Raw genomic sequence first — 26,904 nt, forward strand, 5'->3', positions numbered from 1 at the left:
GAGTGAACCAGTTGATGGGAACTGTCTCTCAAATAAAATTTTAAAAAAAGGTACTTATGGCCGGCGCCGTGGCTCAATAGGCTAATCCTCCACCTTGCGGCGCCGGCACACCGGGTTCTAGTCCCGGTTGGGGCGCCGGATTCTGTCCCGGTTGCCCCTCTTCCAGGCCAGCTCTCTGCTATGGCCAGGGAGTGCAGTGGAGGATGGCCCAGGTGCTTGGGCCCTGCACCCCATGGGAGACCAGGAGAAGCACCTGGCTCCTGGCTCCTGCCATCGGATCAGCATGGTGCGCAGGCTGCAGCGGCGGCCATTGGAGGGTGAACCAACGGCAAAAGGAAGACCTTTCTCTCTCTCTCTCTCACTGTCCACTCTGCCTGTCAAAAAATAAAAATAAAAAAAAAAATTAAAAAAAGGTACTTATTCTTGAAGTAGGTCATTTTATTATCTCAGCCTTAAATACCATGCTGCTAATGGCCCTCACCCTTTCAGCATTTCTACCCCTTCTCAGCTGTAATTTTATACCTTGGATCCCCGAGAAGATGGTTGTGTGTAATGCCAGCAATTCTCAGAGGGAATGTCCACTCAAATAGCACGTTCTGTGTGGTATACCTGCCTCCCACACACTGTACAGAGGGCTTCACAGAGTTCATAGAAGATGGATTAAATAATATTGCAAATTATTCATGCACCTAAAAAATTATTTGGAAGGCAGAGTGACAGAGAAAAAACAATTATTTATTTGGAAGGTGGAGTGACAGAGATCTTCCATCTACTGGTTCATCCCCCCAAATGCCTGCAATAGCCAGGGCTAGGCCAGACCAAATCCAGAAGCTGGAAACTCGTCTTCCATATGGGGGCAGGGCCCAAGTTATTTGAGTGGTCATCTGCTGCCATCCCAGGCATTCCGACATGGGACTGGGACGTGGGCATCCCAAGCAGCTGTTTAACCAATGCAAGCCCCTCCATGAACTTTTTGATGCTTCCTTGTATTTGTATGTATGAAACACACACACACACACACAAATAGGTATAAGGCTGGAGATAGAAGACACTGAACAAAATACAGTAGGTTTGGGATTCCAAATGAAATATTGTGAAAACTACATGGTAGCACCTTTCATTGCCAGTAGATGGCACCTTTTTTGCTTTGGAAAGCTGAAAGTAGGGTGCTGGGTGGCAGGAGGGGGCTCCAGTGGCAGCCCCTGGTCTGAAGGGGAGAGGTCGTGCAGAGCAGAGTTGGGTGGCCCCCACTGACCTTCTCCTGTCTTGAGTTGTTAGCGTCTTCGGACGTGGGTGGGATGGTTTGGGCTTGAACTCTGCTCATGCATGCTCATCGTACAGCATGGCCTGGGAATCGTGGGAGCCCTCGACGGCCACAACACGGCTGCACGCGCTGTGGGGTCCCTCTTCACTCCCCTTTGGAGCAAGAAAGATTGTTAGGTCTAATTATGATCCCTTAGAATCAGATCAGTACTCAAGTCACCTCTGCCACAAAAGACCACGTTGGATTGAAATTACAGTGACGGGTACGGTGTTAGTAGGAAAGGTACGAGAGACTGAACAGTTCTCCACGGGTTTATTTTACATAGGTAAGCTTACCTTTCCTGTTACAGGAAACTCACCAAAGATGTGATAGAGAGGATGGCCCAGGTAGAAGTGAAGTTATCTGACACAGCTTCGCAAAGCAACAGCACGACCACACAACTGGAGTCTCTACAGGCAGAGGCGGAGAACCTGGACAACACTGTGAAAGAACTCGCCGAACAACTGGAATTTATCAAGAACTCTGATATTCGAGGTGAGCAGCTTTTTATACAAATATGCAGTCCTAGACAATGGATTTAAACCATATGTCAAACCTCTGGGTATAGCGTCTTCAGGAAAAAAAAAAAAAAGGAAGTACTTGTAATGATTAAAAACTTAGTGAGTCTCTGGCCAGATGGGGATTAAGGTCTTCATTTTACAAAATGTGGGACACAGGGCACAGAGAAATGAAGGGGCGTGCGTGGTTCCCCAGCGTGAATGGCAGTATTTGTTAGAATGGTATTCGCGTCCTGATTTTCCCAGTGAGTAGTTTAACCCCCTGGCCTTTTCTTGGAGAGCGGTTCTTTTTGACAGTTACAATACTGAATTGACATTTCTGCAGATCCTTTCATATTTGGGAATGTTGATTGGTCAGGAAATATTTTTTGCAAATCCTCCACTTAGGGGCTGTTGTAGGCCATCTTGAACCGCCCCAAAAAGTCAAAGTAGAAGTAATGTTAGATCACCCTGGCCATCCTGTTTTATGCAGTTGGTTGCCTTTGGGTTTAACTAGCTTCCTAAAATGTCAAAACATAACCACGTTGTTTTTCTTTGCCTAATAACTCGCCATTTGGCTGGATCTGAATAAATGACTTAGGAAAGGGAGAAATCAGCTAGCCTGATTATCAGCAAGCTGCCTGATAGCAGCTATTAAGAGCTGGATGTTGGCCTGCACGTAGAGACATCTGTGTGATGGACTTATTTTTCAGTTTTCACCCAGATGGTCTGGCGTCCTTCAGAGCTAGGCAGAGTGCTCATGGGACAAGGTAGATACCCTGCTCTCAAGGAGACAGCTCTACTATTTCATAAATACTTTCTTTGTTGAGTTTAAAAACTCAACAGTAGACTTAGGGCCAGAAGACAGCACATGTGAGCACTGCTTGGTAAGGAAGCTCGGTACAACACAGTAAACTGTGGGCAATGTCATTTCCTGCCCTAGGCGCCTTGGATAGCATTACCAAGTATTTCCAGATGTCTCTTGAAGCAGAAGAGAGGGTGAATGCCTCCACCACAGATCCCCACAGCACCGTGGAGCAGTCAGCTCTCACGCGAGAAAGAGTGGAAGACTTGATGATGGAGCAGGAGTCCCGGTTCAGAGAGAAACAGGAGGAGCAGGCCCGCCTTCTTGATGAACTGGCAGGCAAACTACAAAGCTTAGACCTGTCAGCTGTGGCCGAGATGGTAAGATCTCAGGCTTTGGCCTGGTTTCTGTGATGCAAGGAGGAACAAGCCCATCCTGCCTGTGTCATTAATACTGCTCAGTTTGCAAAGCCATCAGCACGAGTGAGGCTCACAGGCTCAAGTCTCTGGACCAGTGTGAGGCTTCCGTGACTCATGCGTGGCCAGGCTAAGGGAACGCCAGCATGTGCGTTTCTAGCCTTCTCCTCTCTCCCAGCCATTTCTCTGTGGCCCAACAGAAGAGTAAGGACCACTTTTGGGGGCTGTTAGATTGACTCAGTGACTTCTTGAAACGACTTTTTTTTTTTTTTTTTTTTTTAATTTGCTGTGAGCTGACAAGAGCCGTCTCAGAGGAGTTTAGAATGGTTCTGGAAGGTCCTTCCCCCAAAACTTCAAGGACACAAAAGAATTTTTTCCATGGTTATTAGCTAAACTGGCCCTTTGTTCCAGTAACTGTACCTGGTGAAGATTAACCGTGCAATCTGCCTAAAAGGTGGATTCATTTCCTAGGAGCTTTTAAAAAGCGACTCCGGTGCCAGATGAAATCGAGTACTGAGTTTAATGAAAATTGGGCAGAAGGCCAAAAGAAGCCAACCTGAACCTGTTCCTGACTCCCATTTCCTTTGTTTTCCAAGGAAGGTCACCCCCTGAGAGAATCTGCAGGGCAGTTTTTCGTGGAGTAAGGCTTGAATTCTCTCAGCCTGGGAATACAGAGTGAGAGAAGAGGGTACATGACTAGCAGACTGGGAAGGATTCGGTCCTCCTGACTTTGTTCGAATGATTGTTCTGGCCCCACCGCAACTTTCTTTGAAAAGGACAAAATGCCCTATCTGTATTGTATCGTGACCAACTGTATTGATGCCTGCAATGTTTCACTTTCATTGTAAGAAACTGGACATCTAATGGAGATAGGGACTAAGTAGACCACTTCTCACTAAATGAAACATGCAGAGGAAAACAAAAACCCAGGGGCCAGAGCACTGTGCAAATGGCACCTGCCAGTTGACAAAGTTGTTTCATACAGACATGAAATGCCAGTCCTCCCAGCCCTTTCCATTGTTTTGATTCCTTCCTTACAAAGAATGACAAAACAAAAATCAGTCATTGCCAACAAGTTGAATCTCTGCAAACTACACTGAGAAGCAGCGAAGCGGGCCCCAGGTGTCCTGGGAGTGGACAGGCACGGGGTCCCTGTGGCCTCTGCAGCCTGCACCTTCCCTATGCACGCTCGGGCGTGGCTGGCTTCCCCGGGTCCCTCAGAGCGCTCCGTGTAGGCTCTGTACTGTCATTCCTAGTACAGAAATAGATGTTGCACCCTTTGTGTTTTTCAGGTACTTCAGTCCTTTGTCTTTGGGGATATTTAGCTAGGCCCATGCTTTTTTTTTTTTTTTTTTCTTTTTTTTTTCCCATGCCTGCCTCTTGAAACAAAACAGATCTCCTGGTGTGCTGGCAGATTGTTTGTACAAAGCATCCTTGAGACCATCATTGTAGGTTTGGAGATACAGTGGGGTTACAATTAAGTTATCAGGCCAAAGAGTTGACTGTATTTATTCAAAACCTTCTTGTTTGGAAGTATTCCTTGTTTGGAAGCATTCTGGTAATTGCTTTTCGTTGCCTCTTTCCAGTATGAACATTGTCTACAAAAGGAAGATTCCTTCCCTGTCTAGCCTTTTCCATCACAGAGCAGGCTTGTAACGTTATCAGTTTGTGTGCCATGAGCAAGGAGTGACAATAGGGAAGTTTCTAGAAGATTTGAAAGGAAGAGGACTCTGAGTGCAGGGAGGGGTAGTGACTTGGAAAAGCTGCATCCACCCTCGTCCCTTTGTACTGTTTTCTCCTCTTTCCCCCCACTTCCATGCTGAAATCCCACAACCCACACGTCCTTCCCCACGAACGGCTGCAATCCTCAACAGTCTCCCCTCTGCCCACTTTCCTCCATGCATCCGGCCCTGCCCGTGGTAAGGAGTGATCCGTCTCACTAACTGGATGTGAAGTTACTAAAATGCCCGCTGTTAGGCCTTTTATGGTACTCTGTTCACTGTAGCAGTTAACAAGGTGAAACAGAGTTCACGGGGCTCTCTGTTAAGCTCCAACTGGTTAGGGGAAAAAGGGGGGAGGGGATTCTTTTTAGCTCCTGCATTGGCAGAATTCAACACGGCACCACCACCAGTGTTTGCACCCTGGGCAGAGCCCACGTGGCACTCTGAGTCACTTGGGCAGAAGGCATTGAGAGGCTGTCAGGTTTCCTTGGCCATGTGCAGGTTCGCTTATCCCTCAGCTTTTTGTTCCTCTGCACTGGGCTCCTGAACACGCTGTTTTGGACCCTTGCTGAGGACCACCTACACGTTCTCTGGGGCCACCCAGGCCCTCGCAGCTGTGCGGCTGCGGCACTCACTATGTGAACCCTCTGTGCCTGATCCTTGGCTCCTTGCAGACCTGTGGCACGCCTCCAGGGGCCTCCTGTTCCGAGACTGAGTGTGGCGGCCCCAACTGCAGAACCGACGAGGGAGAGAAGAAGTGTGGGGGGCCTGGCTGCGGCGGCCTGGTCACCGTCGCCCATAGTGCCTGGCAGAAGGCCATGGACTTTGACCGAGATGTCCTGAGCGCCCTGGCTGAAGTGGAGCAGCTCTCCAAGATGGTAATTCAGTGACAGGGCCAGTTTTTGTTCAGTCTGTTTGCTTGCTTTCAGTTGTGGACTGGAAGATCTGAAAGGCAGAAGTCTGTTCTGAATGCAGGCTGAAATGAAGGGGCATTTCATGGTCAAGTAAGAATGCTGATGTTTCTGGCAGGTCAGGGAAAGAGGTGGGGACATTTTATTCACAGAGAGTTTAAGAATCTCTCGTCTCCTCACTCACGGGGCAGTAACAGTCTTTAGAGCAAGACGTTTAAATCTTAGATGACAACAGCTAGAGATGACCAAGTTACTTTACATGGATCCAGGGTTATGAGTATATCCAGGTGTGTTAGAAAATTCTGTACTAAGCAATTGAACATTTATTTTTCTAAAGTGACACATACTTTTCAACTGAAGTATTTACCTCAGTAACCGGAGAAAAACAGGGAACACTTGCTAGACTACTGAAAGTTTGGGAAGAGTTAAAACAACTTGAGAAAATTTTCAGTGCTAGCTCTATCTCTGTAGGAAGTATTAAATACTGAATGATGTCAGTCTAAATAGGACTACAGTACTTGCTTGAATGGGAGAATTTGTCATTGCAAATGCTTGGGCTTTCAACATCATTTTCTGGACCAAGTGATGTTGTTCCATGGATGAAATGATGGATTCTTCGTATTCAGGTCTCTGAAGCAAAACAGAGGGCAGATGAAGCAAAACAGAACGCTCAGGGTGTTCTGCTGAAGACAAACGCAACTAAAGAAAAAGTGGACAAGAGCAATGAGGACCTGAGAAACCTGATCAAGCAAATCCGAGACTTCCTGACCCGTAAGGAGCTTTCTCATATTCATATTACTTTTAAGGTATCTGTTCCTGTGAGATTCTATTTGAGAGGCCAAATTCAAATCTGTATTGTGCATAAATCAATTTCTGAGAGTATAATGTCTCAGAGCAACATGTCCAGAAATGAAAAGTATTCATGTGAAGAAATGCATATGTAAGTAACCGTCTCTGCTGTTGGGCACTTACAGACCTAACAGGGTACTCAAGGTGAAGGTACGGAGTCAAACACAGACTGTGGTCACCGAATCTGGACTCTGCCTTAGCAGCCTTCATTCAAGGAAGAGAGGTTACTTCAGCATTACCGAATCTTTGTAGTTTTTTTTTTTTTTTTTTAAGATTTATTTATTTGAAAGGCATACCATTCTCTGGTATACTCCCCAGATGCCTGCAATAGCCAGGCAGGGCTGAACCAGGAGCTAGAGTACTTGGGCCATCTTTGCTGTGTTCCCAGGAGCATTACCAGGGACTGGATCAGAACTGGAACAGGCTGGACTTGAAATGGCTCATGTGATGTACTGGTGTTGGCAGGTAGCAGCTTAACCTGCTGTGCCTCAACGTCAGCCCGGTAATGTCATTATTTACAAAATAGTATACCTCCAGTTACACAGCCCTGCACCTTAAGCATTCTGTAGAGAAGAAAATCTCTAGAATTTGTGGTCAGTTGTAGAACTGATATGTTGGGGCTGACGCTGTGGTGCACAGGGCTAAGCCTCCGCCTGTGGCGCCAGTTTGAGTCCCAGCTGCTCCACTTCCGACCCAGCTCTATGCTGTGGCCTGGGGAAGCAGTAGAGGATGGCCCAAGTGCTTGAGCCCCTGTACCCACGTGGGAGACCCGGAAGAACCTCCTGGCTTCAGGTACTCAGCTCCGGCCATTGCAGTCATTTGGGCAGTGAACACAGATGGAAGACTTCTCTCTCTGCTGCCTTTGCCTCTCAGTTAACTCTTTCAAATAAATCTTAAAAAAAAAAAAATAAATAAATAAATAAAAAATTGACATGTTGCTGGTGCAAGAGTTACTAGCAAGGGTGGTTTGGGCTGTGAGTTAAGGAAAACTCTGAATTGAAACAATGAGGACTGGTGGCTGGTGTTACAGCGTAGCAGGTTAAGCTATGCCAGCATTCCATAATGGCCTGCTCAGCTGTGGCTGTTGTGGTCCTTTGGGGAGTAAACTGGTGGACAGAAGATCGATCTGTCTCTCCCTTCTCTTTCAAATAAATTAATCTTCAAAAACAATGAGGATCTATCGCATCTCAAGTTTGACTGCTTTTCACACTTGACATCTGAAACTCCTTGGCTCCCTTGCTAATATACTGTTTGGTTCTCCTGCTTCTGTGACTGGATTTTCTTCCTTCCTATAACAGAATTTCCTGAATCTAGCTTATAAGGGACACCAGCTCTTTGTATCTGTATTGACATGGTTTGTGCTATATACCCTGACCTCTCTGACCCATTCACTCCCCTAGACCATCACATAACATGTTCTGCATGAACTGTGTCTCCACCCAGAAACGTCAAGTCCTGTTACTCTTCAAAGCCTGATCAGTTCCTCATCCTCCATGCAGTCTCACAACCCCAGCCCACCACAAATTCTAACAGTACTCATCTCCCCTCCTCATTGAGAAACAGAAAGTGCCTGTCCCTGGTGCCAGCCCACGGGGGCTGTTCCCAGCGTGGACGAGGACGAGGGGCTGAATGGGTGAGTCCTCTGATTCTGCACCTGTCTATAGGCCACTTTTGCTCTCCACAGAGGACAGTGCTGATCTGGACAGCATCGAAGCGGTTGCGAATGAAGTCCTGAAAATGGAAATGCCTAGCACCCCTGAGCAGTTGCAGAACCTGACGGAAGACATCCGTGAACGAGTCGAGAGCCTCTCTCAAGTAGAGGTTATCCTACAGCAGAGCGCGGCTGACATTGCAAGAGCCGAGATGCTGTTAGAAGAAGCTAAGAGAGCCAGGTATCTGAGGACATGACGGTGTTAGGGGGCTGTGGACAAACACACGATTTCCTGATTCAGTGAATGTTCTTTCTCAAAGCCAGTACTCTCACATTCATATACAATACATTCCCATTGTTTTCCCTAGCAAAAGCGCAACGGATGTTAAGGTCACCGCAGACACAGTAAAGGAAGCCCTGGAAGAAGCGGAAAAGGCCCAGATTGCAGCCGAGAAAGCACTTAAACAAGCAGATGAGGACATCCAGGGCACCCAGAACCTGCTGACTTCTGTAAGTTGCCACTGTCACTGTAGCAGGTGGGAGAAAATACCCACCTTATTCTTGAGTCAGAACAACAAGTGCGTTTGGTAGATACCTCTGAACAGAAAGCCTTACAACTGGACATGAAAGGACTGCTTTGACCTAAGTACCTGAATGACTCCCTCGGCAGATGCTGAGTGAGTGGAGGCTTGTGTTCACGGGACAGGGACTCCGAAGGTCCTGTAGCATTAAGCCCCCTTTGGTTTTTCTCCTCCACAAAAAGCCTAAAGAGATGAAAACTGAGGAAACAGAGTGGACTCTGTTCAGTGACATGAAGGACAGTACTCATATCACAGTCCAGTTGTAGAAAAACGGTCCTGTTCCACAGTAGCCCAAAGGACTGGTGTCTCAAGGTTTGGGTGATCATTCCCACAGGACAACTGAAGGAAAGCAACAAAGGTCGAAATGTGCCCAGTTCTGCAGGACGGAGAGATCTGATCGCTAAACAGCCTGTTCCAAATACATGGAAAAATTCATGTTTTATTAGAGGCAAAATACTTGAGATTAAGGAAAGAATCTCGTTTAAAAAGTGCAAACATAATTCAGTCTTTGGTTTTCTAGAAACCAGTTCTGTAACTGTTTTTTGTCCAACCACCCTGCATGTTCTCAGATTATACTCTGAAATAGATGCCCCTTGTACTTGACCCTGTCAGCTTTGCTGGGCCACCTCTCCACGTACTTAAAACCCGGGAGATGGTTTTTCAATGTGCTTCTCTCGGCCCACACTGATATGACCCTGCATCCCCATATCACGTTGCTCTCAGTGAAGTGCAGCCCAACAGTTCCTCAGCAACTGTTCCTTTAAATTTTGTGCCCATAAGGCCTTTTTGTTACTCACTGTTTTCTGAGAATTACTACAACACTAAAAGAATTTTCTGAGGTAATCAACTTTGAGGCTGAAATCATGTGACCTGAAACATTTAGAAATTTTAGAGCTGGCGCTGCGGCTCACTAGGCTAATCCTCCACCTTGCGGCGCCGGCACACCGGGTTCTAGTCCCAGTCGGGGTGCTGGATTCTGTCCCGGTTGCCCCCCTTCCAGGCCAGCTCTCTGCTATGGCCAGGGAGTGCAGTGGAGGATGGCCCAAGTGCTTGGGCCCTGCACCCCATGGGAGACCAGGATAAGAACCTGGCTCCTGCCATCAAATCAGCACGGTGCACCGGCCGTGGCGGCCATTGGAGGGTGAACCAACGGCAAAAGGAAGACCTTTCTCTCTCTCTCTCTCACTGTCCACTCTGCCTGTCCAAAAAAAAAAAAAAAAAAAAAATTTAGCACGTCTATACTGATTCATCGGTTTCTTTACAACAGTGTTATTCAGAATTAATTCTATGGTACAGACCCATACATGAAAATACTTTTTAAGAAATTTGCTTATTCTTTCATGGGCTAGGCTGCTTTCTTTGGCTAGCAAGAGATCAAATGTGGGTCTCACCAGTTGTCCAGGTGAGGTAGCACTTATAACTTCCAGTGTTAACTTTCCAAGCCATGGGTCATCTTTCTCAAACATGTCGAGTCTTCGGGAAGCAGTTGACACCTGCACTTCGAGAGTTTAGAGATGGTAGGAAAAACTTAAAAGATAACTGCAAGTTTAATTTCTCACCAACATTAACTTTTAAGCTTACACAGAAATCCCTCTTCTCATAGCTGCTCGTTCTTTAGCCAAAGTTTGCAGGTTCCTTAAAGTGCTTTCTTAACACATCATATTGCCTGGGCTGTTAATAAGGACACTTTAACATCAGCCTCAGCTTAGATAACCAGAAGTACCAAAATAACAACATGCACCTGTAAGTTATAGCAAAGACTCCAGTTGGGTACTTCCTACAAGCTGTGCTGAAATTCTACTTTGCACTTTTAGTACTTCTTTGGGTCTGGAGCAAAATTGCATAACAGCCTTGGAAATCTTCCTCTAAACTTGTACTTCCTACCGTTCCTTAAACTAATGGCCTGCCCCATGACTGACTTGTTTGCAGATTGAGTCTGAAACGGCAGCTTCTGAGGAGACCTTGTTCAACGCCTCCCAGCGCATCAGCGAGCTCGAGAGAAACATGGAAGAACTGAAACGGAAGTCTGCCCAGAACTCGGGGGAGGCAGAGTATATTGAAAAAGTAGTGCATTCTGTGAAACAAAGTGTGGAAGACGTCAAGAAGGTACAGAAACCTTTCTAACTGCATAGTTTATAAAGGGTAGGAACCTAACATGGTTGCTTCCTCAAGGAGCAAGTCCTGGGTCCTCAAATCCAAACTTGGGGGTCAAAGTCCTTAAGTATACTGAACTTGTACTGATGCCCTGTCTGGTGTTTAGAACAATCTGTAGGGTGTATCGTAATTACCTGGCCATTGGAGAATACTTCAAAAGGAAAATGGCAGAAAAAACAAAAAAGGATTCATTACAGAGAACAACTTAGCAGGAAACCAAATCTTGCCTCTTCCAGACCTAATGTTGAATTAACCACTCCCGCTCCTCACCAGAAAGTCCCGTATTACGCACAATCTCACACTGCTCAGATTTCTAGCTAGGAGCCAAGCACTAACTAGAAGTCTGTGGGCACGCTTACCTCCAAAGATACTGCTTTAAACATACGGAGGTGGTGTTGATACTGCTGGGTGACTGAGTTTGTCTCCTAACACCTTACTGATGTTCAGAATTTCTGGTGGAAGTAATTGTAACCTCTAGGAACACAAAAGGAACTTTGATGTGCCTTACGGTTGGGGAAGACAAAACAGGGAGCAGCTGTCTTTGCTGAGAGTATATATCCCCCAAGTTGTCTGCTTACAGAATTGAAATGTCCACGATGGTTAGTTTGATGTGCAAACATCTTTCCAAATCAAACCTTTCTCCCTCGTCAGCCTCTGCTCGCATATGCTACTATCTTACCCCTCCTTCTTCCATCTTTTGTAAAATCTGCCTTTTCTCTTTGAGTTCCTGATATCAAGTCTCCTCAAACCTTCAGTTAGTCAAGATCCAGATGGATGGTTGGCCATTTCTTCTGAATTGGCTTCCTTTGATGTCTCATCTACTCTACTTTCCTAAAGAAAAATGCTAATCAAGAGAATAAGGGATTAGTCCTAGGGAACCTAAAAGGTTCTTTGAAATGTTTTTCAAATTCATGTCAATTGGACATTCAATTCCACCGTTTCGAGATGTTTTTAAATTACCTGCCATTGGATAACCTGATGAAACCTGAACAGCCTTGCTGGCTTTTATCCAGAATGCACGCCCTCTGAGCTCATGTGTACGTGATGCGAGCTTGCCACCCTTACACTACTGCTCTTACATCTCATCGCTATCCCCTCTGTGTGTCTCAACGTGAAACTGCAGGTTCTCGATGGGGAACTTGGTGAAAAGTACAAGCAAGCAGAAAACGTCATAGCCAAAAAAAGTCAAGAGTCAGCCGACGCCAGAAGGAAAGCTGAAATGCTACAGAATGAAGCAAAAACACTTCTGGCTCAAGCGAACAGCAAGCTGCAACTGCTGAAAGGTGGGTCTCTCCACTTAGGCTCATGTTTTGTAGAGCTTGTTTCACTTAAAAGGTGAAAATCAACTCACTTTGTGTCAGGCGTTTAACTAGAGCCTCACAGGCAAAGATCAGATCAGGTTTTACAAAATCATAATATGGCATAAACTGTTCCAACTTGCTTCTTGATTTTATCTTCCACAGATTTAGAAAGAAAATATGAGGACAATCAAAAATATTTAGAAGATAAAGCTCAAGAACTAGTGAGGCTGGAAGGCGAGGTCCGCTCACTCCTCAAGGATATAAGCCAGAAAGTTGCTGTTTACAGCACCTGCTTGTAACAGGAGGGAGGGCTGGAAGCATGTGACAGCTGCGTGACCAAAGAGCTGCGTTTAATAAAGTGAAACTCATTACCTATTTAATGTTCTTAACCACCGGACTTTGTATGGAGCTAAATAAAGTACAGCGCTTTTGTATAAATATATATTTAGTATAATTCACTTACTTTTACTGCTTCAGTGATCGTGAATCCTTTTAACAAAGAATGTTATTTTCACTATAAATGGATTTATAAATGTTTACTGCCTCCATGAAGACCTGAATTTGTTATGTCTGTAAACAAGCTATTCCTCACCTATTTCATAGGCCAGCATCCTCCTAAACCCTCGCACTGGGCGTGCCAGGCTGGGGAGGAGAAGGGATATAGCCTAACCCACCTTCACTGTTTCACTGGTTGCTCGGTTGTGTCCGTGAGTATTCCTCACTCTGGGACTGAGAACGAGTAGCAAATCCTACAAGGTCAGGAGGGTAGACCAGGGCTTGTCCTGACTGCCACCTAGGGGAGGGCTGAGTTTCCACACACTGCTCCTGCCAGCTGAACAGTGCTACGCAAAGTACAGGACAACGCTCTAAACTTTCTCTGTTGCTGCTGAGGTCGGAACCATCGACCCACAGGATAAAGGAAACTGCTGGACTGTTAGCTGCCAGCCTTGTCAGCTTTATAGCTCATGCTGGAATGGGTGTTGTCCTCACACATCTCTTAGAGCAAGACTATTCCGTGGACCATTTAACCACCCACACATCCAACACAGCTGCATCTGAAACTGGCCCTGGACAAAAGTTACATAAACAGCTATAATAAGGCAGCTTCCCTGTGTTACAAGGCAATTATTTGTCCGTGTTATTGAGATAATCACCCTACTACCCAGCACAGTCATCATGCCCCGTCTACTACAGCAACCCACTCTTTATTCAAGTATTTTACTTAAAGTGGTAGAAACCTCTCTACTACTTCTCATTCCTTTTCAGTTAACAACCAAAGATCTCACTCAAAACATTTTATCCATGAGCTGCAGTTAACCAAACCCCACCCTTTACAAGCTAGGGAAATGTTGAGAGCTCAGCAGATAAACAGTAAGTGAACATTTAAAACTTGTTTTATTCCTAGGAAATTCTCACCACCACCATCCCAGATATCTGCATTCTCATATTGAGTATGAATCCTTTAGGTTGCACTTAATAATCTTCTGTGTCTCTAGCTAAAATCCATGTTAGATCAGATTATACTGCTCCCCAATTACACCGTCTTCCTCAGGAGCAGGGGCCATGTTTGAGTAATGACAAAGTAACACACTTATCCGACCAGCCCTCCTGCTGGTAAAAAAAGGAAACAGCAACAGAGGGCAATGCAGCAAGAAGAGGACCTAATGCTGAACCCTTCTTTTACATTTTTTTTCCTTTTCTATTTGAAAGGCAGATGGTGGGGATATCTTCCAGCTGTTGAGCCACTCCCCAAATGCCTGCCTACAGCTGGGACTGGGCCAGGCTTAAAACTCAACCTGGGTCTCCGACAGGGGAGGCATGAACAAAAGTGCCTGCATCAACACTGCTGCCCCCGAGGCTGCACGTTAGCAGTAAGATGGAGTCGGAAGCGTTGCTGGGACCTGAACCCAGGCACGCCGATAGATGCAGTTGGTCCCCAGAAGTGCCTTAACCACTGCACCAAACGCCCACCCTGCTCTCCCAATTCTGAAAAGTTCTCACTTGAGGGGAGGATAAAGGCCAACTTTCATTGGTTCAGGAGTCAGGGAGCTGGAATATAAAGGAGAAAAATCCCAGAAAGGAGACACAGAAGAGAAGGGCACCTAAATTCTGCAGATGCTTTGACATAACTTCAAAGTCTTGGAAAATGCATACTTTGAAAAAACTATGCGTGGACTTCCAGCAAATTCCACCCCATAGCTGCAGAATACATTCTTAGCACATAAAATACACTCCAGGACAGACTGTGTTAGGCCACAAGACAAGCTGCAATGCATTAAAAAAAAAAAAAAAAAAGTACTCATTTTTGTTTTCTAACCACAAAGAAAAAACTTAGAAAATATATATGGAGATTAAATAATATGCTTCTGAATAAACAATGGGTCACTGACTGAAGAAATAAAAAGGGAAATCTAAAAATCTCATAAAACAATGGAAATATACCAAAACTCATGGGGTGCCTACATGAGAAAATAACCATAGAAATTAAGAACTTAGGGAAAAAAATGCACCAAGCACAAGCTGAGGAGATGGAAAAAAATAACAAAGATCAATGATATTAAGCAAAATTAATAAACCTTTAGCTAGACTAACAGAAAAAAGACTCAAAATCATGAAAAAGGAGCTATCACAACCGACACCAAAGAACATCACTTGAGACAAGTACATAGAAACAAATGGAAAAACCTGGGAGAAACGGACACACGCAACTTGGCCAAGATTGAACTAAGACAACACAGAAGACCTACACAGACTGGCAAGTCATGAGACAATCAGTAATGAAGTCTCTCAATAAAGCAAAGTCCTTTCCTGCTGAATTCTACCTAACCTCCTTAAGGAAGAACTAACAATTCTTTACTTCAAAAAAATCGAGAGGGAGGGAGGCCTCTGAAATTCATTCTAGCATTATCTTGATACAAAACCAAAGATGGAACAAAAAATAACTATATACTGATACTCCTGATGAATACAGATCCCAGAGAAGAGTTCATACATCTACAGCTAACTGATTTTTTTTTTTAAGATTTATTTTATTTGAAAGGCATAGTTGCAGAGAGAGAGAGAGAGAGGAGAGAGAGATTCCATTGATTGGTTCACTCCCCAGAAGGCTGGGGCTGCCAGGAGCCAGGAGCTTCCTCTGGGTCTCCCATGTGGATCCAGGGGCCCAAGCACTTGGGCCATTTTCTGCTGCTTTCTCAGGCCACAGCAGGGAGCTGGACCGGAAGAGCAGCAGCTGGGAGTTGAACCAGCACCCATACGGGATGTTGGCAATGCAGGCAGAGGCTTCACCTGCTATGCCATAGCACCGGCCCTCCCAACTGATTCTTGATAAAAGCACCAAAACCATTAAGTGGAGAAATGCCATTCTCTTCAATAACTGGCACTTGGAAAACTGGATATCCCAATGCAGGATATTGAAACTTGACTCCCACCTCTCATACCATAAAGGAACAACTCAGAATTGGGGGGTGAACCAACGGAAAAGGAAGACCTTTCTCTCTCTTTCACTGTCCACTCTGTAAAAAAAAATTACAAAAAAAAAAAGGTCCATCTATTCTACTTCTGATCCAGCTTCCTGCTAATGTGCCTGCGAAGCAGCAAATGATGGCTCAAATACATAAGTCCCTGCCACCTACATAGGCAACAGAATGGAGTCCATGGCTCCTGGCTTTATCCAGTCCAGCCCTGACTGTTGCAGTCATCTGGGGAGTGAACTGGCAGATAAAAAGTCTGTCACTCTACCCTTCAAAGAAATAAATAAATCTTAAAAACAAAAGAACAGAAACAAAGACACCTCAGTGTTTTTCAGAGACATAACCGAACCAGTCTTTACAATGATCACTCATAATGGCATGATACAATCTGAGACCACTGGACATATGAAAAAAAAGAAGGAAAATTTAACTAATTTATAATGCAATCAAACCATGAATATTAAGCATTTTCCTTTTAGCTGTGATCAACCAATTGTCCAGATTACATTCTCCAAACTTTCCTTATGACTACAACCTTTAAATCACCATCAAGTCAGTATCTAGTTTGCTTATTTCTAGTGCTTGAAAATTTTAAAGTAATTAGTTTTTTCCTCTTTAGAAGTTTATGCCATCTATATAAAACTTGAGAATTACTCGCTGAATCTACAATGATTCTTGAGTTTAGCTGTAATATGCAAAATCCTACTCAGAATTTAGTATTTTCTTAGTGTATCTTCCAAAATGGCCATTTTTAAACATTTATCAATAAATGCAATTTTACAGTATTCTTTATAAAAAAGAAATGGCCATTCATCTAGCTATGGCAATCCACATAGGGAAAAAGTAGATTCCTTTAATGTTGTATTTCTCCAAAAGTATACGCTAAGCTTTTAGCAGGCATCTCCAAAGTGGATGAAAGGACTATGTCCTTTTAAACACCTTAATACCATACAACATGAACAAAGATACATTCAGCCCAAGAAAGCAGCAATAAATATTAAGAATATATGTTACAGGTAGTCAGAAAACAAGTAGGACCATCTCAAGAGCCACTCAGAATAACCAAGAATGAATATTTAAGACATGTTTATTGTTATCTTTATTCCCCACTGTAACACATTTAAGTCTCCATTTAATATGTTTTGTAAACAGACCCCTTTATTTCTGTAACTGAATAACTATCTTTCAGACTTGTAGACCTCAATGGAACCTTAAAAATTCTACATTTAAACTGCAACAATTTAAGGGTTAAACAAGACAAGTGAGAAGACAGTCACTTTTTATTTACATCGGTTCAGTTTATACATATTTGAATCTTATTCTAATGACTAATCTGTTTCCAATATGAAAACCAAATTTAAAATAACTTGATCACCTTGCTTCAACACATGCCATATTCCAGCTCCATCCATGTAAAACTGAATTCAATTTCACTGCACCAGAGATAAAAACTATCACAAGTTCAGTGAAGCTGAACCTTACAAACAGCATGAAAATATAGGTTGATGGAAATCTTCCAGGATGCTACTATTATAAGTAGTTTTTGTCCTGCATATTAATGCACTGAAACAAAATATTAAATTTATTTAAAATATAGATAGGAGATTATCCCATTCTGCCCAAACCTATTAAATACCTTCCAAAAGTCTCATAGTTGAGTCCTAGATATCCTTGCACTTGGGAGCATATTCTGTTCAGAAATGTGACCTCTATAAAAGCTCCCAAGAAATTTCAGAAAAAAAATATATAATCTTCTAATTTAAAAGTTGATTGATTTGCCAAATGATGCAGCCAGGTTTGCTTCTCTGAAAGCTTCTGATAAGGTCTGCAAGAGAAGACATTTAAAATTAAAAGCCAAGTCTTTGTGGGACACAGAAAATGTACACAGCCATCAATTCTTATGTTGTCAGTAGTTACCGGATGCGCATGACAGACTCTAGCTATATCTTCACAGGATGCCCCGTATTCCAAAGCCAGAGCCGCTTCATTCACCATTTCTCCAGCACCCTTCAAAGTAACAAACAAGAAGTCATTTTGCTTCCCTTGGCGAAAACAATTACCCACTAATAAGACAGCAAAGGTTAAGAGAGGCTGCTTTAGATACTAACATTGAAATGTTTATCATTACAACAGTTGAGAAAAAAATCAGGAAAAGATGAACAGAAAAGGTGACACAAAAGAGCTTGAAAGGGCAGGTGTTGTGGTGCAGCAGGTTAAGCCACCACTCGGAACACCTGCATCCCGTCCTGAAGTGCCAGTTTGAGTCCCAGATCCTCTACTCCCAATCCAGTTCACTGCTAAGGCACCTGGGAAAGGCCGCATATGATGGTTCAAGCACTTGGGTCCCTGAAACCCATGTGGCAGACCCAGATGGAATTCTGGGTTCCTGGCTTTTGCCTGGCACAGCCTCTGCTGTTGTGGGAATTCGAGGGATAAAAAATATTTCTCCCTCTCTCTCTCTGCCTTTCAAGTAAGTAAGTTAAAAAAAAAAAACCAAACTGTCAAAACAGCAAGTGTTTAACTTGCGAAGATAAAGTGTGCTGTGGTAAGAACTCTGTTTTCAAATGAAGAGCCTGGGCTCTTGAGCAGCCTGGACTGAAGTCTTACAACCTGCTACCTCAACCTCTCAGACGCTCTGTTTCCTCATGTCAAGAATCGCAGCAGCACCTATCTCACAAAGCTGTTGTAAAAATGAAATGAACCCAATGAATGTACTTAGGAAGTAACATAGTAAGCACGCAGATATTCTGTTCTCATTACTAGTTGTGTTACATCAGCCACCTCCTGGGAAGATGCAACGCTCATTGGCTGGTAGGAAACGCTTCCCTTAGGTGGTAACAGATAAGCTGAGATGTGAACAGTGAGAGCCAGGCTTGGAAAGGTCTGAGAGCAGAGCATTCGAGGCAGAGGTCACAGAAAGCACAAACAGACGAGAAAGCTGGGCAGGGCAGCACCAATTCAGACAGGCCTCGTGCTAACGGTCAAACGCTGAGAAGTATGACTGGAGGGCTTCAAGCAGAGGCGTGGCCCGGGGCATTTGTTAAAGGGCTAACCCTGGCTATAGCACAGAAAGCAGGTGATATGGCGCACAAGACTGACCATGCTACTGGCACCCTCCTGGAAATGATGCACAGAGACCAAGTTCAAGTTTTTACTTATAACTGGCAACCTCAGACTATAAACACCAGGTTGTTTAAAACTTCATCTACTACACACTATGGTCTATTTTACTGGGTGTGCCTGACAGACTGCAGCTGTGTCATCCCTCAATAGTCCACATCCTAAAGCGAGAGCAGTTTCCTTTACCGTTTCCACAGCACCCTTTAGAACAACAAACAAAACTTTCCACACTCACTGGTCCTAGAATATGCGCTCCCAGTACTCTGTCTGTTGACTTCTGCCCGAGAATCTTCACCATGCCGTCTGTGTCAGCATTAGTCTTAGCTCTGCTGTTGGCAGCAAACGGGAACTTACCAACTTTGTACTCAATACCCTGATGAGAAACAAAAAATGAGAATCTATAAAAACACTGAAAAAAGTCATTCCCAATCAGCTACCAGTTGTTCAGAAAATAAATTCCAAGAAGGCAATTGTTCACACAGTAGACAGAAGCAAAGACCAAAAGGCTAGCTAAGGAAGTATACTTGTATTTTGGGTACAAATGTAAGCAAATACAGTGTCCACAAGCTTTTGAATTCGGGACATCATCCACCAGTGATAAATCTAAAGAGTGAATGACCTCCTCATGACGCTAATAAAGGAAAAAATGCATAAACTCAACTCTAAAGTTCTACATGGTTATTAAAAGACATTCACACAATTAAGAAAAACGCATTTTCTCAGACATTAACATCATCAGCTCAATTCACACTTTGGAGTAAACTGCCTGTTATTCAGGCTTACCTCTTCCTTCAACTGCTCTTCCGATTTTCCAACCCAAGCCACCTCAGGGTGCGTGTATATCACGGACGGCACGCAGTTGTAATCAATGTGCACCGCGCCACCAGCCATTCCTTCGACACAGAGGATGCCCTCATCTTCTGCTTTGTGAGCCAGCATCGGGCCAGCAACCACATCACCAATAGCATAGATGCTGCCACGGAGATCAGAAGAAACACGTGAACGTCTGAAACTGGACATGTCTGAAACCAGGTACACCATGCTAACAATATGTGTCCGGCTAGTACATCTCAAAAAACATACCACATGCGGCTCTTCAAAAATGTGATTTCAAGTTCTAGTCTTTGAGTAATGAAGATACTCATTGAGTTATTTTTATTTTACATCTTCCAAGTTTAGTATTCTTCCCCAAATCCAACACATGCTTTAAAGTCTAACAATTTTAGTTTCAGAACAGTCTTCACAGTAAATTTAAAAATTACTGAAAATATAAATAATTATTTAACTTACTTTGGAATCTTAGTTTGGAATCTGGTATTGACTGGGATTCTACCTCTGGGATCTAGTTCAATCCCAAGCTCTTCTAGTCCCAAATTCTGAGTAAAGGGTCGTCGCCCAATGCAAACCAAGAGCACGTCGCAAGTGATGACTTCCGCTTTACCACCAGAAGCAGCTTCAATACTAGACAACAGACAGCACAAGGGATTAAACTCACATCTGCCATAAATGCTTGACTCAGAAATTCAACATCTGAGATTTGTCTTGTGTTGATAACATTTCTAACAGTATGCTTAGTTATAAACATGAACATAGGGGTCAGGTAAGAAAAAGTATACACATCCTCTAAAAGCTTGTCATTAAAATCTCACAAACAGCCTAACAATCGTGGATACAACATAGGTCTTAAAGTCAGAAAGATCCAAGTTCAAGTATTGACTTTGCCACTCTCTAGCTGTATGAATAACCTTAGGTATGTTGTTAAATGACATAAATACTTAATAATTACAGTGCCAGGCACATAATAAGCCATCAAATTATTATTGGTTTCCCCATATATCTACTAAAAGTATTAGTTTCACTAAACGGAGGTTTTAAATCTTCTGGATGTACTCTACGAAAGGGTATATTACAGCGATAATAGTGGGCTAAAGGGTTAATTTTTCTACTATCAACTGAATCATGCATTTCAATGCACTAATTCGGCAAGTAATAGTGTTATTTTTTTTTTCAATTTGTTATTAAGCAAAAAAAGTTTAAAAAGTTGGGGCAGGCACTGTGGAACAGTGGATAAACCCACTGCCTGTGATGTATGCATCCCATATGGGCTCTGGTTTATGTCCTGGGCTGCTCTGCTTCCAACCTAGCTCCCTGTTAACATGCCGGGGAAAACAGCAGCAGATGGCCCAAGTGTCCAGGCTCCTATCTCCCATGTAGGAGACCTTGATGAAGCTCCCGTTCCCTGGCTTCGGCCTGGCTCAGCCCTGCCAGTTGCAGCCACTTGGTAGTGAACCCGTGGATATAAGACCTCTCTCTGATTTAAATAAATGAATCTTTTAAAAAAAAAAGTTACAAAAAACCCTATACTGAACTCCTTACTCTGATTCTGAAACCTGAATGGTTTTCCTAGAAAAATACACAGAAAAGGATGACACCATATCAAAACAAAGGTAGCATACTTACGACACATCAATTTTGCCATCTGGCTTCTTGGTAGCACCAGTAACCTTTGTATTCAATTTAAATTTAAATCCTTGTTTTTGAAGGATGCGTTGAAAGTTTTTAGATATCTCCATGTCAATTCCAACTCCACCTACATGACCCAAAAATTCAACTGCTGTCACGTCTGCACCAAGTCTTTGCCACACTGAACCCTGCAAATAATAATAATCAAAAACCCCGATAATCATAAAAATAAAACTAAACATGTTTACCAAATCATGTTAAGTAATTTATTGTAAAGTATTGCCTTCTTTTGCTTATGTGTTTTTGTTAAAAGCTTTAAGGCTTAAAATTAACCCTGTGACAAATATGAGTAAATTCATATATTTATTCTTTCACATTCATTGAGCATCCACTACCTGCTGGGCACCAGTTTAGCTACTAGGCATTCACTGGTGAACAAAACAAAAGTAAGGGACCTTAAATTCTAACAGGAGAAATAAATAAGCAAAATTCACAAGAAGATATTAAAGTACTTTGAGAAAAATAAAGCAGGAAGTAGAACAGGGATTGCTGAAGGAAGAATGAATGGAATTTTACTTAGTATGATCAGGGAGGGCCTCACTGGAAGTACCATTTGCACAAAGACTTGAAGAAATGAGGAAGGGGGTGGGCAGCACTGTGGCATAGCAGGAAAAGGCGTCACCTGCAGTGCCAGCACCCCCTATGGGCACTAGTTTGAGTCCTGGCTGCTCCTCTTCCAATCCAGCTCTCTGCTGTGGCCTGGGAAAACAGCAGAAGATGGCCCAAGTCCCTGGGTCCCTGCACCTGTGTGGGAGAACTGGAAAAAGCTCCTGGCTTTGGATCAGCGCAGCTCCAGCCGTTGCGGCCATCTGGGGAGTGAACCAGTGGATGGAAGACCTCTCTATTTCTACCTCTCTAACTCTTTCAAATAAATAAAATAAATAAATCTTAAAAAAAAAAAATCACTCCAGCCACTGTAAGGAAAATAAACTATGAAACAGAAAAAAGCGGCCAGGAAGAGGTATGGCAAGACACGATGCTGGCTTTAACTAGCATCTAGCAGATGAATATGAGAGTGAACTGGATATATGCTGGGGGTATGCATCAGGAAAACCAGAGGAACATAATGACTGACTGCACTTGGGGCTTGAGGGCACCCTAGAAATCATATCTAACTCCCAAAGGTCTTGCTTACATCTTTTACAGACGGCAGCACCGCTCACTGAGGTGGAAAGTGCTAGAAGAGAAACAGGTTTGGTTCTGCTTGTGAGGCACTGGGGTGGGTGGGATGGACAGATTAAGATGCACATCTACTGGAGAGAGTGCCTGTGAGACACACAAGCAGGGATGCCAGTACACACACAGATACAAAACCAGAGCAAGGCGAGAGGACGAAGCTGCAGGTATCTCCCAGTCCTTGTGTAACTGGGATGGGGGTGAAGAGAATATTATGTGGAAAGACAAAAAGGGTCGAGGATGGAAACCTGAGAGGAGCCTAGAGTAATGATTAAAGGGAAGGCTGAGAAAGGAGAACCTGCAAAGAAGATGGAGTCAGTCCTCAGGGCGGATGTAAAATCAGCACAACGTGCCATCAGAGAAGCTAGGAAATTTCGAAGACAAGAAAATCAACAATGATGATGACAGGTACCAAAGAAAGCAGTGAAGACTGAACAGTAAATCCATTCATGTCCTTATCAGGAGCAATTTATTGGCACAAGCAGCCATGGACCAAGGAGTAAGAGTTGATGAAACAGAGCATGGACAACTCTTGAAAGAAGCTTGGTGATAAAGAGAAGGTGACAGGGAATTAGTAACTGAATAAGGACACGGGGTCATGAGAAGGCTTTTTATATGTACATAAGTCTGCATCTGTACCTGCATACCTGTGTGTAACATGTGAGTGCACACACAGCCACACTCAACTGTAAGTGAAAGAGAAGCACAAGGAGAAACAAGTCTGAACACTGAAAAATCAAGTCCACGAGAAGGCAGAAGATGATGCACTTCCAAGCCCGGGTGAAGGGACTAATCTCAATGAGAAAAAGCATTTCCATAGTAACAGGAGGGAAGAGCAAAAGAACAGCTGTGAGGTCAGGCAAAAGCATGGTCGAATATGGAGCATCAGGCTGAAGGGGTCCTCGCTTCCTCTCTCACGCCATCTTGAAGAGACACGGTAACCTGTGGGCAGGGAAAGATGGTGTACCTGCGGGTCTGCCAAGAGTGGGAAATGAAATAGCACTGCAGAGGCCAGGACAGAGTGCCAGCTACGCAAATAACAGATTGTCGGCAACGCTGGTGAGGTTCCTGCGCAGGCCTGTGACCAACAACTGCACAGGCACCTGTCTGCAGGGCATGTATCTTCCAGATGCAGTCAGCAGACTGGGAACAGCATAAAAAAAAAGAGACGCGTTCAACAAGGACAAGAGCTCTGCCATGGAGATACGACCAAACTGTGAGGCAAGTGACTCAAGACTGACACAGAGTGGCTGAAATGACAACTGGGCAATCAAAACTGGCCAGGAAAGCAGTCATGGAAGGAAAGGACTGAGTTAGAAAAAAAACCATAGGTGGACCTATGGAGAGAAAACCTAGCAAAGTTGAGTATAAAACTACACCAGAAACAACTGAGTAAGAGGACAGCAAGTTGTGGTTAGAGAACAAAATGCCTGAGTTTTATGATTTCAGAAGTAGAGCAATTCCTGATGATTACCAGACACAACAGCCCTGGGGACGGCCACCTAAAATGGAGGGGAAAGGACACTGGAGATATGTGGAAAGTTGCCAGGTGGACAGAGCAGGCAGAAGGTATCAAATAGCATGGGGTGCAAAGAACTGCAAGTAGTTTGACATTGCAAAAACATAAATTAAGAGGGACCAACATGAGGATGGAAAAGCAGGAATGACCAGATCACATATGTCATAGTAAGGAGTCTGATCTTTACCTGGAATACAGTTGGCTCAGAATGAGAGCTGCCTTCAATACCTGAAGGGCTGTGGGAGATTCAGAAAGAACGAGACTAGTTTTAGGGAACAGGTGGGTGGAAGGTATGGGGAAGCAGATTGGAAAAAAACAAAAAAACAAAAGGAGATTGTTCTAATGGTTAATGGTTACACACATTTAGTACATAGGTTATCCTGAAAAAAAAAATGTGAATTCTTCATTATTTTTAAACAAAACTCAACATCAATGGTTTATAATGTTAAACCAAGAAGGGATCACTTACCAATTCTACTCCTATTACTCCTGCACCAATAACAACCATCTTTTCTGGAACTTTTTTTAAAGATAAAGCACCTGTAGATGATACTATTGTATCTTCATCAATCTATAATAAAAACACAAGAAAAATGATTAAAGTTATTTGGAAAAAACCTAGTGATTTATAAACTATGATGTCACTGTAAAATCACTGAAACTGCTTCACTGTTGATTTTGAGGTTTCTATACTTGCCAGCTCAATTTCATCAAATCCCACTTAAAAATGCTGAATTTTATCATTTGGAATTTCAAAACAAAATTGTAACTCTTAATTTTTTCATACTGATTTCAGCTCAGTGACTGTCAAGATGTAGTATTTCACTCAGAAGTCTATTTTTTAAAAAGATTTTATTTATTTATTTGAGAAGCAGAGTTACAAACAGAGAGAGGGAGAGACAAAGTGAAAGATCTTCCATCTGCTGTTCACTCCCCAGATGGCTGCAACAGCCAGAGCTGAGCCGATCAGAAGGCAGGAGCTGGGAGTTTCCTCTCGATACTACACATGGGTGCAGGGGCCCAAGGCTTTGGGCCATCTTCTTCTGCTTTCCCAGGCCATTAACAGAGAGCTGGATCAGAAGAGGAGCAGCCGGGACACAAACCCAGTGCCCATATGGGATGCAGGTGTCTCAGGGAAGCTTAGCTTACTATGCCACAGAGTGCTAGGCATTGCCTAAAACCTCCATTACAATATGGCGCATGGTGAATGTTCGAGGGGCGTGTCTGCGGCTGCTGCAGTTAAGCTACGTAAGATCAGACCACTGGCAGGGATAGGTCTGCTTTAGTTCCGGACATGTGGACAGTGCGTGATCCCTATACTTTACTTAAGGTGCCCCTGTGCAGGGTCCACCCGTGCCTGTGTGACCTTTTCTCTGATTGGCTCCCCTACTGCGCATGTCCTTCGTAAGCTTTATAAGCCTGTACACTTCCTCAATAAAGCGGTTCCTGCTTCGACAGAACTCACAGGTGGTGTGGTGTGTTCATCACCAGCCGTCGACCTTACCCTTCCCGTTTGCCTTGTTGGGGAGTGTCTGTACTGGCCCCTGCTGGTCAGGGGCCAGCCTCAGACTTGAGACTCCAGCAACAGAGCTGGCCCCAGAGATCTATCATTTAAAATTCACAAACAGCATAAGCTAAATTTATAAAACACACATCCAGAAGAACATTGTAACGGCTATTACTGGTAAAGTGTAAGTACCGTGATTCCAGGAAAAGGAGTAACTTCTGATCCCGTAGCTACAAGAATATTCTTTGTGTCGATGACCTGCGTGCTGCCATCAGCTTTTGTAGCAGTGACCTGATTTTTGCCAGTAATCTTTCCATATCCATTGACATGAACAACCTTCATAAAAGAATAAAATTCACAAAGGTTAAAATAAATTTTTGATAAATATGATTAGTAAGATTAAAAGCCCTCTGTAAATAATTTATCTAATACAAAATGCTGCCTTTGGCAAAATATGACAAACCCAAAGTCTGCTTCATATTGAATGGAGAAAAGTTATAAGCATTTCCACTGGGACCTAGAATCTGACAAGGATGTCTACTTTCACCATTACTATTCAATATAGTTTAGCTAGAGCCATTAGAAAAGAAAAAGTAATCAAACGGTAAGGAGGAAGTCAAATTATTCCTGTTTGCAACTAACATGATCCTATACAGAGGGGAACCAAGACTCCACTGATTGACTACCGGAACTCTTAAGAGAGCTTGGTAAAGTTGCAGGATATAAAATCAACACACAAAAATCAATAGCTTTTGTGTACATAAACAATGCCATGGCTGAGAAAGAACTTGTAAGATCAGTACCATTCACAACAGCATTCAAAGAATTCAAATACCTTGGAATAAATTTAACCAAGCATGTGAAAGATCTCTATAATGAAAATGACAAAACATTAAAGAAACAGAAGACAACATATACAAATGGAAAAATCTTCCTTGTTTCTGGATTGGAAGAATAGCATCAAAATGTCCACACTACCCAAAGCAATTTATAAATTCAATGCAATCCCAATCAAATTACCAATGACATTCTTCGCAAATCTACAGAAAAGAATGCTAGAGACCCTGAACAGGTAAAGCAATCTTAAACAACAAACACAAAGTCGGAAGTATCACAATACAAGATTTCAAGATATATTACAGGGCAGTTACAATCAAAACACTCTGGTACTGGCACAATAGACACTGGAACAGAATAGAAACCCACACAGCTACAATCAACTAATCTTTGACAAATGAGCTAAAATCAGTACCTGGAGTAAGGACAGTCTCTTCAACAAATGATGATGGGAAAATCTGATCTATGAGTGTTGAAGTATGAAACAAGACCCCTATTCCTTACATCTTATACAAAACTCAACACACAGTGAATCAAGGATCTAAATTTATGACTAGATA

General features: G+C 43.4%; 2 protein-coding genes across 2 annotated transcripts in view; one reads left to right on the plus strand and one right to left on the minus strand.

Moving 5' to 3' along the window:
- LAMB1 (laminin subunit beta 1) overlaps positions 1–12,631 on the plus strand; it is a 73,479-nt gene extending 60,848 nt beyond the window's left edge. Inside the window, exons 26-34 of the mRNA XM_051849689.3 lie at positions 1,614–1,798; positions 2,744–2,985; positions 5,417–5,620; positions 6,280–6,424; positions 8,187–8,394; positions 8,522–8,663; positions 10,664–10,840; positions 12,012–12,171; positions 12,352–12,631. Coding sequence (XP_051705649.1) covers positions 1,614–1,798; positions 2,744–2,985; positions 5,417–5,620; positions 6,280–6,424; positions 8,187–8,394; positions 8,522–8,663; positions 10,664–10,840; positions 12,012–12,171; positions 12,352–12,488 — 1,600 coding nt within the window. The 3' untranslated portion in view covers positions 12,489–12,631. The remainder of the gene's footprint in view (positions 1–1,613; positions 1,799–2,743; positions 2,986–5,416; positions 5,621–6,279; positions 6,425–8,186; positions 8,395–8,521; positions 8,664–10,663; positions 10,841–12,011; positions 12,172–12,351) is intronic.
- A 4,100-nt stretch (positions 12,632–16,731) lies between these two features.
- The window catches only part of DLD (dihydrolipoamide dehydrogenase), a 34,661-nt gene continuing 24,488 nt past the window's right edge, over positions 16,732–26,904 (minus strand). Inside the window, exons 7-14 of the mRNA XM_051849690.3 lie at positions 25,700–25,843; positions 24,470–24,571; positions 21,243–21,433; positions 20,073–20,243; positions 19,566–19,755; positions 19,018–19,155; positions 17,580–17,669; positions 16,732–17,487 (exon numbers count right to left, since the gene is read on the minus strand). Coding sequence (XP_051705650.1) covers positions 17,422–17,487; positions 17,580–17,669; positions 19,018–19,155; positions 19,566–19,755; positions 20,073–20,243; positions 21,243–21,433; positions 24,470–24,571; positions 25,700–25,843 — 1,092 coding nt within the window. The 3' untranslated portion in view covers positions 16,732–17,421. The remainder of the gene's footprint in view (positions 17,488–17,579; positions 17,670–19,017; positions 19,156–19,565; positions 19,756–20,072; positions 20,244–21,242; positions 21,434–24,469; positions 24,572–25,699; positions 25,844–26,904) is intronic.

This window comes from Oryctolagus cuniculus, chromosome 3, assembly GCF_051225735.1.
Source record: "Oryctolagus cuniculus isolate XC-2025 breed Fujian yellow rabbit chromosome 3, ASM5122573v1, whole genome shotgun sequence".
NCBI classification, from domain to species: domain Eukaryota; kingdom Metazoa; phylum Chordata; class Mammalia; order Lagomorpha; family Leporidae; genus Oryctolagus; species Oryctolagus cuniculus.